Here is a 15,828-nt window from a genome sequence, read left to right as displayed (position 1 = left end):
TCCGTGACCCCTGGATGCCAAAGGCGCCTTTGGGGTGATGCAGAATTAACAAATCCAAACGCTTTTTGAAAATATGAAGTTGCTTTTAAGTAACTTTTAACTTTTTCTTAAGCTTAGCGCAAAATGCTCCATTCATCTCTTACACTTAATAAACTTCAAAAATTCATGTGATCTGTAAAATACAAGTTCGGTTGGTTTTAATCGATGCAGGATGGAAAGAAGCTATCTCAGATGATTATGTGAGATTGGTCCTATCGCCAGAGCTCGAATCTCCCAACTGCCTTGATGTCCAAGATTACTATTAAATTACGGTTCTGGGATCGGATATTAAAGAATGCAACATTCGCCGCAATGCCAAGAACAAGCCCATTTCGTCAACCAGTGGAAATGTTCAAATTAAGATTAGTACAAAGCCAAATGAAAGTTTGAAGGTACAGTACATTCCAAAACAAAACGTTTTTGCTTAGATTAGAGGAGAGTAGTGGGTTCATTGTACCCAGTTTGTGCAGTTAAATGGATTGCCATTACATTACACCCGTAGCAGAGGTTCCAATCTTACAGGTGGCACTTCTGTCCGAAAATTAAAGGGAAATTTTTCGACTAATTAGATTCTTTATTTTCCTTTGTGAAGTAGGGTATATTATTATCCACCCTTGTGTAGTTGTGTTGCTTAAGCATTTTGGATGGGGTTTTTTCTGTTGAGAATATTGTTCATTATCAATAAAAATGGATCTAAGAAATGTGGAATGAAAAAGAGGAAACCAAGGACAAAATTTTGGCCTGTGGGACTTCACAAGCAAAATGCCATGCAGTCGCATAGGCATTTATCGAAACTTGGAGGGGCGTTTTGGTGTAAACCATGCGACCGCACGGTTATGAAAAACGACCTTTTTACCGTTCGTAATTTCAATTTGTTGCCATTTGATGATCAATGTTGAAGGCAAAACACACCAAAAACACTTGAGATCCACATATAAAAATCAAATCCAGATTTTATTCATATTCATATTTCTTCCTTGTGTTTTTCAAAGTTTTCAAGGATTGCATTTGTGCTTTAGTGTTAAATCCTTAAAAAGGCTTGTAAAAATACTGCAAACCATTTGTCACAACTCTTAAAGCATCTCAAATCATTAGGAGAGGGGGCAAATATCATTTGAGAACAACGATATCGTGTTCAAACCGTATTTGTTGAAGATTTCGTGTTGATAATTCCCTGGTTGTATTCAACTTGTTACTGGTTTTATATAATTGTTTCTTTTCCTCCCCTCAATTGTTTCCAACAATCTCAAATGATATTTCTGCAATGGAGAACGAGACAACGATGGCTACTATCAAATTGATGAATCATGATTTGATTCGCTTGGATCGGTTCGATGGAACAAACTTCACGCGATGGCAAGATAAACTAAAATTTCTCCTTACTGCATTGAATAACTTCTACATCTTAGATCTAGATTTGGCGCCACTACCAGAACCCGCAAATGGAGAAACAGAAGTCGTTAGAAATGAAAGACAAAAGTGCTAACAAAATGAATTGATATGTCGTGGTCACATACTCAATGTGCTGTCAGATCGTTTGTATGACTTATATACAAACCCTACATTGGCAAAGGAAATTTGGGAAACCCTAGAAAGTAAGTATAAGGCAGAAGAAGAAGAAAGTACCAAGAAATTTTTGATTTCAAAATATTTTGATTTTAGATTCTTGGAAAATATTTCCCTTCCACCCCCAAATTCTTGAAATGCAAGTGGTTGTCAACAAGTTGAAAGCGATAAAGATTGAAATACTGGAGACCTTTCAAGTGGAGGCTATAATTGCCAAACTTCCCGAAAATTGGAAAGGACACCAGAAGAAGATAATGCATAGTTTCGAAGACTGCTCTTTGGAACAATTGCAAAAATATCTTCAAATCGAAGAAGAGTCAAGAATGCGTGATAAAACCGAAGATTCTCATGAGGGTACTTCCAAAGCAAATGCTATAAAGAAATCTGAACCGCCAACAAAATCCAACAAAATGAAGCCTTCAAAGAACTTCAACAAGTTCAAGAAGAAGACCAAAGGAGGTTGTTTCATATGTAGAAAATCTGGACATTATGCAAAGGATTGTAGACATCGAAAACACAACAACTCCAAGGATAAAATAAACTCCATCAAGGAAGAGAAGATTGTGGTCACCGTAAGAGAAATAAATACAATCAAGGGAAAGGTTCACAGGTGGTGGTATGATACTTGTACTATGGTGCATGTATCATATGATAATCTTTGTTATCAAGAAGTAGATGGAGACCAAGAGATCCAAATAGGTAACAAGATGCGATTGAAAGCTATGGGAAAGGGAAGTATAGACATCATCTCTACTTTCGGGAAAATAGTTACTCTCATAAATGTTCTACATGTTTCAGAGATGAATGAAAATTTAGTAAGTGGAAATCTCTTAGGAAAATTGGGCATTAAAAGTGTCTATGAATCCAGTAAACTTGTACCATCCTTAAATGGAAAATTTGTTGGAAAAGACTATTTGTGTGAAGGAATGATCAAGTTATGTACTATTGACAAATTGATTGATAATAAAACCAATTTTGCTTACGTTGTTGATTCTTTTTCATTGTGGCATGCTAGATTAAGACATATTGGCAAGAGTACAATGAAACGCATGATGAAAAATGACTTAATTTCATATGATAAAAATGATGCCTTTAAATGCCAAACGTGTAGAATCTAAAATGGTTAAAAGACCTTATCAAAGTGTTAAGAGAACCTCTAACATATTAGAATTAATTCATATCGATTATGATATTATTCGCACTAGCCTCACTACATGACTTGCATGTTCATCAAATGGATGTCAAAATGGAATTTTTAAAAGGGGATCTCGATGAGGAGGTCTACATGGGGCAACTCGAAGGATTTGCTCTACCTGAAAATGAACATAAGGTGTGCAAGTTGGTAAAATCATTATACGATTTGAAGCAAACACATAAGAAATGGCACGAAAAATTCAACTTAGCAATTATATCATTTGGTTTCAAACATAATAGTGTAGATAGATGTTTATATTCTAAAATATGTGATGATTATGTAATTTTCATATGTTTGTATGTTGACGTCATGTTGATTATGAGTAATCACATGGACGGAATAGAAGAAACGAAGAGGTTACTATCTTTCACATTTAAATGAAGGGCTTTAGAAAGGTGGATACCATTTTGCGTAGCAAAGTCACAAAGACAAGTGGGGGTTACCACCTAAGTCAATCATATTATATCAATAACGTGATAAACAAGTTCAAACATTTGAACGTAAAAGAGTGTAGTACCTCAATTGATTCAAATTCAAAGCTTGTAAAGAATGATGAGAGGGCAATTGCTCAATTGAAATATGCAAGCGTCATAGAAAGTCTTATGCATGCAGTATGATGCACAAGATCGGACGTAGCATAGGCAATAAGTAAACTTAGTAGGTTTACTAGCAACCCGAGCAATGAGCATCGAAAGGTGATTGGAAGAGTTCTTGGATATATAAAGAAAATCAAGAACTTAGGCCTGCAATATGGTAAATTCCCAGCAGTATTGAAAGAATTTACCGATACTAGTTGGATATCTAGTATGGGTAAAAGTAAATCCACGTCAGGTTGGGTACTCAGCCTTGGGGGAAGTGCCATTTCTTGGAAATCAAAGAAACAAACATGCATACCACACTCGACTATGGAATCTAAATTCGTAGCACTATTGGATATCGGGAAAGAGGCTGAGTGGCTTAAGGATCTTTTTTATGAGATACCTTTGGGATCGAAGAACATTTCTTCCTTACCTATTATGTGTGATAGTCAAGCCACGTTAGCTAAAGCGTATAATGAAGTATACAACGGAAAGTCCAGACATATGAGTCTAAGACACTACTACATAAGGAAGTTAATGATGGGATAGATTCATTGGCAGATGACAAAATAATAATAATAATAATAATAATAATAATAATAATAATAATAATAATAATAATAATAATAATAATAATAATAAAAAATCAGCAAATCAAGTGCTGCCACTGTAGTACATGTAGGATTGACGATTTACCAAATCACGTATGAATGCATGCTTCAATCTAAGGGTTCCAATTATTGCAGAAATGGTGACATTTGCTATCGTAAACAATCACCATCATAGTATGATAATCATTTTATTCACCTTCAAATATGATGATTTTTCACTATTGCTGCTATTCTCCCTAAACCTTGCTTGGCGTACAGAATTTATACAGATGGTAAGGTGGCGTCATTTCAGTGTTGACTACCAAGAAAAGGGGGGGGGGGAGGAGAGAGAAATTGACCACTTAGATGCTACCAACGCAGCTTCTGGAAAAATTATGTCAAGAAATCATCTATACACTTGGTTTTATCCATTCTCCCTTGCTTAATCTTTGTTTTCCAGGATAATTATTTAACCTGCATAGCATTTAGTTTTTGTTTTACAAAAATATGGACGAAATTTTTTGAGGATTGAGTTCGAGAGTGAAAACTAGCATCACTAGTTAAGGGCATTTACTGTGAATCATGTAAACAATGCTTAAACATTTTTAATTAATCTAGTTGAACAAGTGTACAACTAGTTTGACAACCAGTGAGTTGTCAAGATTTATGTCGTTGATTAAAAAATAATTTTTAAATGAATGAATGTGATATCGATCAATAAAAAAAATTGTACAAGTAGCATGGCTCAACATTTTTTTTCCCAATGTACCCTATCATGGATCCCGATTGACCAACACTGGTAAAATATAAATAGATATTGTAAGCAAATAATTGAGGAAAAAAAGGCATTCTTTAGACTTTTTGAGGGAAAAAAGTTCTAGTAACCAATATTATTCTAGGTGGCAATAAGTGATATGCTCAATTAAAAATAGAATTAAATGATTCATTTAACTATACGTTTCATTGAATGTCATATTAATGTCACTTAGACTAGTATTTTAATATTAGTGATTCTAAATAACTTTACTCCTAACAATCTGGGGGAATTTTTTTTCATCCTCGAAAAGCCTGTTTGTGCTCCAATTTACTCCACCACCAGCCTACCCCACTCTCCCCACCCTGCCCTACTTGTCCATTCCTCTCAGTTCAGTCATTGAAAATTTAGGTAAAATACAATTAAACCATGTTTGATATGATCCGAGAAGCGCCACGATTATCAAGAACTTGGTGATTGATTGGAAGAACCAAGGCTGGGTTTGAGACTTCGAGGGGTTAAAAATAGCCACACATTTTTGGGTCGAGCCATGGAGTACGCAAGGATGAAGTTGTCACACCAAGGTCCAAGATTGTAGTTGGGAACGAGAGCCGAAAACGAATGGAGGAAGTTGATGCCCTTCCGGTTGCACAGTGTGAAGCAAAACAGGGACTGGCCGGAGTTCATAATACCATGCGACCGCAGCAACTTCAACAGTGCGATCGCATAGAGGCAATGCAGGCAGAGAATTCAGTTTGGCGCGTGAGTTTTACATTAATTAGAATTCTTGTTTTGGCAACTTTTTAAGACTAAATCTCCTTTTTTCCATTAAATCTAGGGTACTTTTCATATTGTTTTCTTAGACTCTGATATTTGAGAAATTATTCAGGAGCGATTTTGCTTCCAATTGATTGTTCTTCATTGAACATTGAACTTACCAAGGAAATCATGATTTTCTTATGGCGTTCGCAATCCGGGTGAGATTCTTGAACTGTGTATTCAAAAGGTCAATAATTTCATATATTATTGGTTGTTTGAGTCATTGTTTGGGAATTAAATCCAAAATCGTCGATTATTTGGCATTCTTGGGATTCGTGTCAATCTCGTTGTGGGTTCGTGAGTGTTAGTTGCTCACGGATTCGCATCAATGTTGGATACATATTCTTTAAAATTTAATTTTCTTCAGACTCATATTCAACAATGTATTTTTTCAATAAAATAATTTTGCACGCAAACTTAAAATATTTCAATATTTTTTAACGATATATTCTTCAAAAAATTACTCTTACAAAATATGCAGCTTGTTTAAGAGCGATTTTTTGCCCAAAAAAATTGATTTTTTGTCCGTTATTTCATTATTATAGTCATCATATTTGACTTCTTCTCTCACAAGTGGATCCCAATTTTCTCCTAACGATCAAAAAATTAATTATCAAAATCACTCACAAACAAGCTCATGTTCTCATAAAAGGACTCAAACAAGGGCTAAATTGCTTGGGTTTAGTTTGGAGAATACATAAAGAATATTTTGAATAAATTGGTAATGTGGGTTGCTTTCTATTACTATTGACTTTACACAGAAAAATCTATGGGTTTTCAGATAATACTTAGAAAAGGAGAATGATGTTTGGAGACAATGGCCATATGGGTTTTGAAGAATCAATTAATCTCAGAAAATTTTATTTGGAGATGATGATTTTGGGCTCTTGAAGAATAAATTAATCAGAGATTTTTTTTGGAGACTATTGATATTAGGGTATTCAAGAATCAATTAATCTTTGATCGTTTAGTTAGTGGTTTATTTTAATTTTATTTATTAAAAAAATAGTAAATGCATCGTAGGCAATAATATTTATAGACGCAATTCATAGAAGATTACTTTTGAACTTAGCCATATATTCATTAGACATCGGTATATGTGTACTAGAAGCATTTCTGTTTAATTGTCACCTAGACTATAATCCATAAATTGCATTAGAAATGTTATTACGAGCTAAACTAGAAAATTGATGTCATGAGAGGTTTTCTCCATTATATGAGGGGTCATTTTAAAAATTTTGTCCAAAGCATAGTTAATATTTATTCAAGCAACACTTTTGAGTCACAATGTCAAATTCAATGGAATATGGGATGTTTTTAGATATGATAATGATAATACATAAGTATATCTATCATAATATAATAGTTATTTATTGGACAACAAAGTTAAAAGGTTATTTTCAAGATAAGAAAATTACTTATATTTGGCATATTATTTAGTGCATGTTTGTTGTTTGAGACTGCTTGAATACATAATGGCCACACATCTAATATACGCTTAGTAGCCAAACACGTGACAGGAGGATGAAGTCCTCAACAAGTGCCATTTGTACTAAGATTTCACCTTAACCTCCTCATCTTGCAAACCACCACAAATGTCTCTCTCTAACTTCACCCAAAACACTACTCACTCTTTAAATTCCCCCAATTTTCGTCAACCACAGATTAAGGAAAAAAACCTTTCTTGATCTGCAAATAATTTTATACTTACAACAATTTGACTCAAGAAAACACATTGTGTGTAGAATACACAAAAATGTCAGGTGGGGTTGGTCCATCAATCGACATAGGTCTCCCTAAAGAAAGAATTCATGAACCAGACATCAAAAAGACCACCACCTTAAAGCCCACTAAAAATCCTCAAACTCGCCGAGGTTTCTTGACTTTCCGACAGCTTAATGCACTCGCAGTAATCATCGTACTCTCTGCAAGTGGCATGGTAAGCATTGAGGACTTTGCTTTTGTAATCTTCTCAACAATCTACATGTATTTCATATCAAAAACTACATTCCCGGCCACATCCCACCTTCCCGATCCTCCAGTATTCGGAGAAACTAAGAAAATCCTTAGTATTTACATGTTTTTCGCGGCCGTGATCGGATTATTCCTTCCCATAGCATATATTTTTGAGGGTATACTTGAAGGAGACAAAGAGGGGATCAAAGCAGTAGCACCCCATGTATTTCTTGTATCTAGTCAAGTTTTCATGGAAGGGATCTTCTTTTCAGGAAACTTTTCGTTACCTATTTGTGTTTTCGTCGCGGTTTTTTACAATTCGAGAAGGATTTTCACCATTGTTGAATGGTTGAGTGAAATTTCTAAGGTGGAAGCTGAATATGGTGGAAGCAGTAGAAGATTGTACGTTGGGAGAGCACTTGCCATTGCAAATATGGCCTTTTGGTGTTTCAATCTGTTCGGATTTTTGTTGCCTGTCTTTCTCCCCAAGGCTTTCAAGATATATTACTCTAAAAAGGACAAGGACTGAGTTTAATATTTGAATGTATTTGATCAGGGTTTAATTTTGTTCATTTTCTTTTTTAGTTTGTTGTAATCTAATTAATGCTCAAATGTTTGGTGAATCTAGGATGTAAGCTGTATGTTTTATTTAGTTTTCTTGATTAACAATAAATTAAGGTTCTTGACATGCCTTTGTAAGGTCCCTATAAACATAGGTCTCCTCCCTAAAGAAACAGATTCAAGAACCAGACCTCAAAAAGACAATAACCTTAAAGCCCAAAAAATTCCTCAAAATTGGCCGAGGTTTATCAGCTTTCTGACATCTAAATGCACTTGAAGTAATCAACGTAGTCTCTTCTGCAAGTGGCATGGGTTACTTTCATAATCTTGTCAATAACCTACACGTTTGTCGTATGAAAAAACTGCACTCCCAGCCACATTACCTACTCTTTTCCCCCTAGTATTAGGAGAAAATAACAAAATAATGAGCATGTACATGCTGTTCTCATTGACTAGTAGTGTAAACATGCGTTGCATGTTAGTTGATTAATGTTAAAAATATGTCTATGTAACTTATAGGGAAATTCATTTGTAAAGACGAAAAATATTAATAAGTTGGTTCAAATTCACTGATGTTTGTCCATTTCCTTTGTATATTTTTTTATTCTTGATATGAACATTTGATATTCACACTATTTAACTTTTCGTTACAACTGCATTCTTTGTATCATCATAAAATGGTCGTATAGGACAAGAATAAACTCAAGAGCAACTGAATGTCTGTTGAATAAAAATGAAAAAATAAAGGAGCAGATTGTTGTATAGGACTTTTTGTTACAATTGCATTCTTCGTATCATAGTAAAATGGTTGTATAGGACAAGGATAAACTCAAGAGCAATTGAATGTCTGTTTAATAAAAATGAAAAAATAAAGGAGCAAATGGTTGTAGGACTTTTTGTTACAACTGCATTCTTTGTATCATAGTAAAATGGTTGTATAGGATAAGGATAAACTCAAGAGCAACTGAATGTCTGTTGAATAAAAATGAAAAAATAAAGGAGCATATTATAAAAAAAAAAAAAAAGAACATTAATAAATTTGAAATACAATCATGCTAACTTTAGATCTCAAATGTTAATACATCGAAAAGAAAAACCAAAAGTTTGATATTAAGTACATATGGAAATTACAATTATAATGGTACAATTCGTGTAGGGATAAAGCTTCCATCTGTATGACATACTTTGTACAGCCATAAACATTGGCAATTCGTCATTCACAAGCTCAAATATGCATGTATCATCTATTTCATTTTGTTTCTCTCTAGCATAATATGTCCAACCAACTGTGAAACAGCGTATATCATCATTTCTTCTTAAATTTGTACGTACTTGCCAATTATTATGTGAAGAATCGTGGATTTGAACATTCAACACAAATTTTGGTAGGTGTGTGTGAGCAAAGTTCTCAGGTACTTACTATACCGTAAAATGGCAAATCAATAAACCATGGAATTAAGAATTAGTTCAAAAAGACAAACATGAATTTATCTTGCATGCATCTATCTAAAAAGAGAGACAAGTTTGAAAGAATTTAAGTTGAAGAAGAGCTCATAATTTTTTGATGACCATCATGATGGCTGCCAATGTTACTCTAAAACACAGGATTAATTGTAGATGAAATTTCTGCTTTAGAGAAGTCAGATTCATTTGTTAATTCTAAAGCCGAATGATCAAATATTGAAACATCAATGTAGAATTTTCGATGTATTCAAACACAACAATATAACCAGCTTCTAAGCTATGATGGTGAACGGAATTTTCCCATCCAGCGACAAGGTATATGTTATCATATACTCATTAGCAATTCTAACATTCTTAACTCATTAGCAATTCCAACATTCTTTACATCTGAATCATATAGGCTAATGTTAAGAATCCTTAGTATGCAACTAACTTATAATTAATGTGGCAAGTAAGGTAGTTACAAAGCATTTAGGGAACTGGAGAATGTGGGAGAGAATGAACCTCCAAAAAGTTAGCATTTTATGTCATAAAAGGCTTCCTCTACCCCCATGAAAGGTAAATTAATCAACCAAGAAATATTTTTATAATACCTAAGCAGGTTTGAAACATCCTAAAAATGATGATATTCACCATTTTATGATTAACAAGTTTCTTATGGGAATGTAGATATTTGGGCTTTAACACTTAACTTCGCATAAACTTGCAACCTGGTACAATTCTTGTGTCTAAAAATCTTCTAATGCGTCACAAATCTCTTTGATGTAATCATGAACTTAAAATGAAATGATATAGGAGCATTTATGAGTAAAGCTACAGTATATATGGTATTAAATCACAAGTAGCATTACCTCTTTTCTTCTATCACGTTTCTTCTACACTTCGTGAAATGTATCTGCAGAAGGAAAAAAAAAAAAAAAACGGGTTATTACCTTGCTTTGGAAACTTAGGAGAAAAGGAAACCTACACATGAGCTATGAAAGAAGTAAATGCTACATTCCAGTTAATTAACAGAGAATTAAGTGTGCCAACATGTAACATATATGAAGCCAGCATATAAACAACAAATTTGGATTCAATGGCTTGTAGTGATTGTATTGTTATCCAAATTTATTCGCTGATAGATGATGTATGTGGAAGATTCCCATTATTACTTATTGACCAGGGAAAGGTATATACATAACCAACATCACTTGATTCATATATGGAGGTGGATAAAGAAGCCAGATCATGGATACCATCATCTTCCTATTTGAGAACTTAGATTACACAAGTGGCAACCCCGTAAACTGTTAAACCTCTTAAATTTCATTCACTCCAAAAGGATCTAAAAATATGTCTGGTACAAAAATTAGTGGATGCACAGCCACTTCAGAAGAATCATACATACCTAAGTACGAAATGAGCATTTTCTTTGCAAACATCAAAAAAGATAGTCAATATACTCACAATCTTGGATCCAATTTAAACTAAAACATATCACCAACTTTAGAAGGAAAAAACATGCAAAACTAACAGATAAACAGTTCATCAATTGGAGGGTAAGACTTCTTATTTTTTTCAACTGCATTTAAACGTAAATATGACCAAAGGTTACCCATTAATAAAAATAACCACCATAGAAATATGCGTAGCTTTCCCAGAAGCTCATCGGCAAGTAAAATTTTAAACCCATCAAACAAATTCTCTTCATATTATACTGATTTTTTCAGAAAGGCTAACTATGCTAATTCTTCAACGTGTACATAAAAAAAATGTATAAGCTTGTGTAAGAGATCCAGTGGAAAAAATAAATGTTCAAATAAACAGGTCATTCTAAATCATATCACAAATCAAATTGAAAATCAAGATCAATCACATCTTTCAACAACCCAATAATTGAGTAACAGTCTTCTGTTGATTCACTCTTTTTGCTCGATCAACTGAAAAGATATTCAACATAGAGCAAGTGAAAAAAAGTTTTGATCAGACGATAAACAAGAGCATAAAATTCACCTCACCAACATTGACAAATAATAGAAAATAAAAGTATCGAAGCAGTAATGACGGAAACAACACTGCAATCATGCAACGCAAGAATTACTTATTGTACTATCTTTAAACACAAAAAGCGTAAAGGGATCATATGAACTTAACGAATTTTGCAATGAACAAGAACATATGTATCAAAAAATCAATTAAAAAATAATTAGTTACATATGAAATACTACAAATATAATGAGAGACTAAACATAAAATAGATGCACTTAAAGAGATACAGAAATGCACGACAGATATCAATACAAAAGTAAAACATTCAAGACAATGCATATGAATGCAAAAAAACTTATAAAAGACAATTCAGAATTAAAAAAAAAAAAAAATAGTAGCAAAAATTCTATTATTGTATAAATATTGTCAAAATGTAAAAAGAATGACAAAACAAATGCATAAACAAAATAAAAAAAACTAATAAATTATTATTTTTTATTTTAATCTATAATTTTCTTCTTATGTCGTCTCTTAAAGTAATTTGATCCCTTACTTGTACGATAAAAATGATTATGACTTGATTGGTCTATTTATATATTATTTATCTCCCAAAATTTCAAAAACATGTTATGTTCTTTCAAAAGAACCAGCATTTTTGCCAAATTAGATTGACAACTCTAAAAGAGCAAGTCAAATAGATAGATAATTCAATTTAAACATCGTCAAAAATTCATCTCAGGCATATTTAACCCAAACGATCGAAAAATAACTTGGATTCAAAACCCCATATAAAAAATTAAAATGTACACAAACAAAAGTGCAATAAAACCCAAAAGAATCATACCAAATAAAAAAACACATAGGGTAAAAAAATTTCTCACCTTTTAATCAATAGAGTAGGACAAATGAAGATGTTAAAGAAATCGAGAAACATGGTAAAATGAGTAGAAAGTCGAATAGAGAAGTTAAAGCGAAAAAAAAAAGGATCTTTAGTAACAGTAACACTAACAAACAAGAAACTAAAAAGAGATAACAACTCGAACGGCAAAAATGATCAAAACTTTTCAAAATGTATATAAACTCCATAAAAAATCCGAAGGAAATTAACATAGAACATGAATCGCACTAAAAGCAAAATAATACAATGATAAAAATTGATGTAAGAAAAAAAGACAGAAACTATACAAAATCGTTATCGTTGATGAAGATTACTAAATCTATGACAAAAATATAGGAAATCTGATAGGCAGAAAAAAAATATCGCGATTATAATACCAAAACAACATATCTGAAGAAATGTTACACCGTTTGCCTGATAATCGTGTGAATAACGATGGTTGAGAAAATGAAGAACAGATGCAATCGAAGACATATGAAAGTCCGCGAGATAATCAAAACGACAATAGAATGTTCAAGCGATGGCGCATGAACGAATGAAGACCCACAAAAAAACACGTATAGCAGTGATAACAGGGCTAAGATTTACATCAAGTAACAAAATATCATATTTCTAAAATCCTGCCACGACAATAAACTAATTCAAACTAAAAACAACCGATCTAATAAACCATGTATATCACTTAATGAAAGTACTTAATTTATTATGGGGACCCCAATTTTCAATTTCAAAATGAAACACCCAAAATAAATTGAAATTCATACCCAAGCAAGAGAAAAAACAACTCCAACGCTAGAAATAACTGAAACTTTTAAAATCATGTATAAACCACAAAAATCGAAAGCAAACATCAAAGTTGCAATTTGAAGAAAATTAAACAACAGCTTAAGAAAAATCAATTTAAGCAAACCAAAATTCACAAACACATAAAAAAAATAAAATAAAAAACGCAATAATTTGATAGAAACAGGAAGAAAAAATCTTTCTATGAAAACTCAAAATGAAACCTTCGAGGATAAGTGAAATTCAAGAACTAATCTGAAAAAATCCCTTGCTTTCTGGCACAAAACTTCATCCCTCCCGAATCTCTTGTTCGCTTATGATTCTCCTGCACAACTGAAGATTTTTCGAGTTAAAAATGGCTCAAGGAAAATCATTGTAAGCAAACCAAAATTCACAAACACAGAGAATAATTAATTGAAAAATCCAATAATTTGACCCGAACAGCAATAAAAAAGCTTTCTACAAAATTGCATAATGAACCCATCGAAAAAAGTGAAATTCAAGAATCGATCTGAAGGATAAGAGGGACCCAAAATTGCGCAAGATTTTTCTATAAACATCCCTTCTGGCCAGTACAAAGAAAAGTCCAGCATGAATAATCACTTGGCTTCTTTGATTCAATGGGAGAGGCCCAGCATGAATAATCACTTTACTTGGCTTCTTTGATTCACTGGGAGAGGAGTGGTCGATTGCGTGGAGGAATGGAGAAAAGGTAAAAATGAGTACTGAAAGAATGGCCTCACCTACCATGATTTTGGGCTTCTTTGACTCAATGGGAGAGGAGTGGTCGGTTGCATGGTGGAATGGAGAAAGGGGAAAAAGGGTATTGAAAGTGTTAAATTTCATATGGAATGAAGTAATTTCTTATTGATTGAATATGCAGTATATTGGTGTACAAATTACATCCACATCCTGCTATGCATGGAACAAAAATTAATTTAGGTCAAAACTATTTGATAAATGGAAATAATCTTCACAATTATAGCCAAATCCTTATAATCACGTTTAATACTCCCTCTCAAGTTGGAGCATGAAGATCCGTAATGCCCAACTTGCGAAATGACGAAAATAATCCTTGTCGAGAGCTTTTGTGAAAATATCCTCCAAATTGATTTAGAATGAACTCCAAGCATTTGAGGTGATTGAATAGAAAAAACGCAGCATCGACCAAATCAAAACTTCCAAACTTGGAATAAAAACATTTTGGGTGAAAATAAAAAAAGAAAAATATTTTTCAACATAAGAAAACCCCTAGTTTGTTGAAGGGGCAGGGGTAGAATCGGTAAAATTCAAAGCGGGTTTAATTTCACCGTGGGTTAAAATTGTAATCTTTGTTCTCCGGCGAGCGGCCTCGTGCCGCTCGTCCGATCAAATCTCCTTACTATCTATGCAAGTTTTTTTCTGCTGCTTCTTCATAAACGTAACTTTTGTGTCTTCCTTTGTAGCAAAAATCCAAACAAATTCAAACTTGCTCCCATTCAGTTTTCTCATCAAACTTCCCACAAAATTATGTGTAATCAATAGATCCAAATCCCAAGACTTTCAAATTTTCATTCAATAGGCAAACCGTTAGAGGCTGAACTTTGGTGGTAAAAGGAGGCACCATTTCCCCACCAAAGTTTTTGTTCATATTTTTCCAGATAAGCTACATACTGAGGTTTACAAAGATCAGATTTTGCTCCAGACTGCAACACCACATGCACACTAAAGTTATAAATCAGAGACTGCTCATGTCGGATCCATCTGAACCATACAAGGAATTTTAGAAATTTCCTATGGCAGAAATCGAAAGTTATTACATACGACCTCGGGAACTTGAAGAAAGATTTACTCATCTTTCAATCATCCTCGCACGTATCAATGTTGAAACGCGCCGGAAGATGACTTTTTCTATTATGCTTGGAAGAGTTCTCTGTGGAATCAGCAACGTTTTGCCCCATCTTTCTCAAAATGATCGAATTTGGGGATTTGACTATATCGAATCCAATACTGCCCTATCTCCTTTCCGGTGTTCTATGAGTGATGGAAGCAAGACCTATTCTTGGTTGTAACAATGGTTTATAATTGTTGAGGTAAGTGTGCAGTTCGGCATCTCTGTTGGTTTGTGAGATTCATCGGCGCCGCTCAATCTGTTTTGTTTTGAGGTGTGGTCGACGGTGTAGAGTGGTGGATGATTGCTGTAGGGCTTCTATTGTTGGAGCTTAATGGGTATTTAATTGGGCTATGATTCGTGAGTAATTGGGCTCTTGTGTTGGTGATTGATTTAATTGGGCCAAGAAAATTTCCTCATTATTTGGGCTGCTTCATTAAGAATTTTGGAAGCCATGCCGAAATGAGTCCGTTCTATTTTTTTTAACCTTTTACAATTGTTTAAAAAATAAATAAATAAAAATTGGAAGGTCGGTACCTTGAAATACCATGTTAAGACTTGGGGTTCTATCTTAATAAGGTCAACTTTATTAAGAGGAGTTGTCCAAGAATTTTTTAAGTTGGTCATTATTTCAGTATTTAACCGATGTGAGATTTTTATGCCTTCACATGCCCTCACAAGATGTGGCTCGTTTGAGCAGACCAATCTTGAAATCTGTGTGCTCATGTTTAGAGTCTTAACATGATTGAATTGCTCATTGGAGCTGAACTTGGATTTGATACCA

General features: G+C 33.6%; 1 protein-coding gene and 1 long non-coding RNA gene across 5 annotated transcripts; one reads left to right on the top strand and one right to left on the bottom strand.

Moving 5' to 3' along the window:
- The first annotated feature begins 7,297 nt into the window (after positions 1-7,297).
- LOC111384690 lies at positions 7,298-8,026 on the top strand. Its single transcript, XM_023009007.1, has one exon. The coding sequence runs from the start codon at positions 7,298-7,300 to the stop codon at positions 8,024-8,026; it is 729 nt and encodes a 242-aa protein (XP_022864775.1).
- A 1,048-nt stretch (positions 8,027-9,074) lies between these two features.
- On the bottom strand, positions 9,075-15,511 carry LOC111384692. 4 transcript variants are annotated; one of them, XR_002700945.1, is made up of 3 exons: positions 13,399-15,511; positions 11,381-11,444; positions 9,075-10,417 (listed from the first exon to the last, which is right to left on the bottom strand). It is a non-coding gene; the product is annotated as an uncharacterized LOC111384692 (long non-coding RNA). The 4 variants fall into 4 exon arrangements; XR_002700944.1 differs by having other exon boundaries at positions 11,394-11,444; XR_002700946.1 differs by lacking the exon at positions 11,381-11,444 and having other exon boundaries at positions 9,075-9,344; positions 10,374-10,417; positions 13,399-15,505.
- Positions 15,512-15,828: the final 317 nt, after the last annotated feature.

The sequence above is a fragment of the Olea europaea genome, unplaced genomic scaffold (assembly GCF_002742605.1).
Source record: "Olea europaea var. sylvestris unplaced genomic scaffold, O_europaea_v1 scaffold2977, whole genome shotgun sequence".
In the NCBI taxonomy this organism is placed as follows: domain Eukaryota; kingdom Viridiplantae; phylum Streptophyta; class Magnoliopsida; order Lamiales; family Oleaceae; genus Olea; species Olea europaea.
Note: the sequence above shows the minus strand (reverse complement) of the source record. Positions and strands in the feature narration are given on the sequence as shown.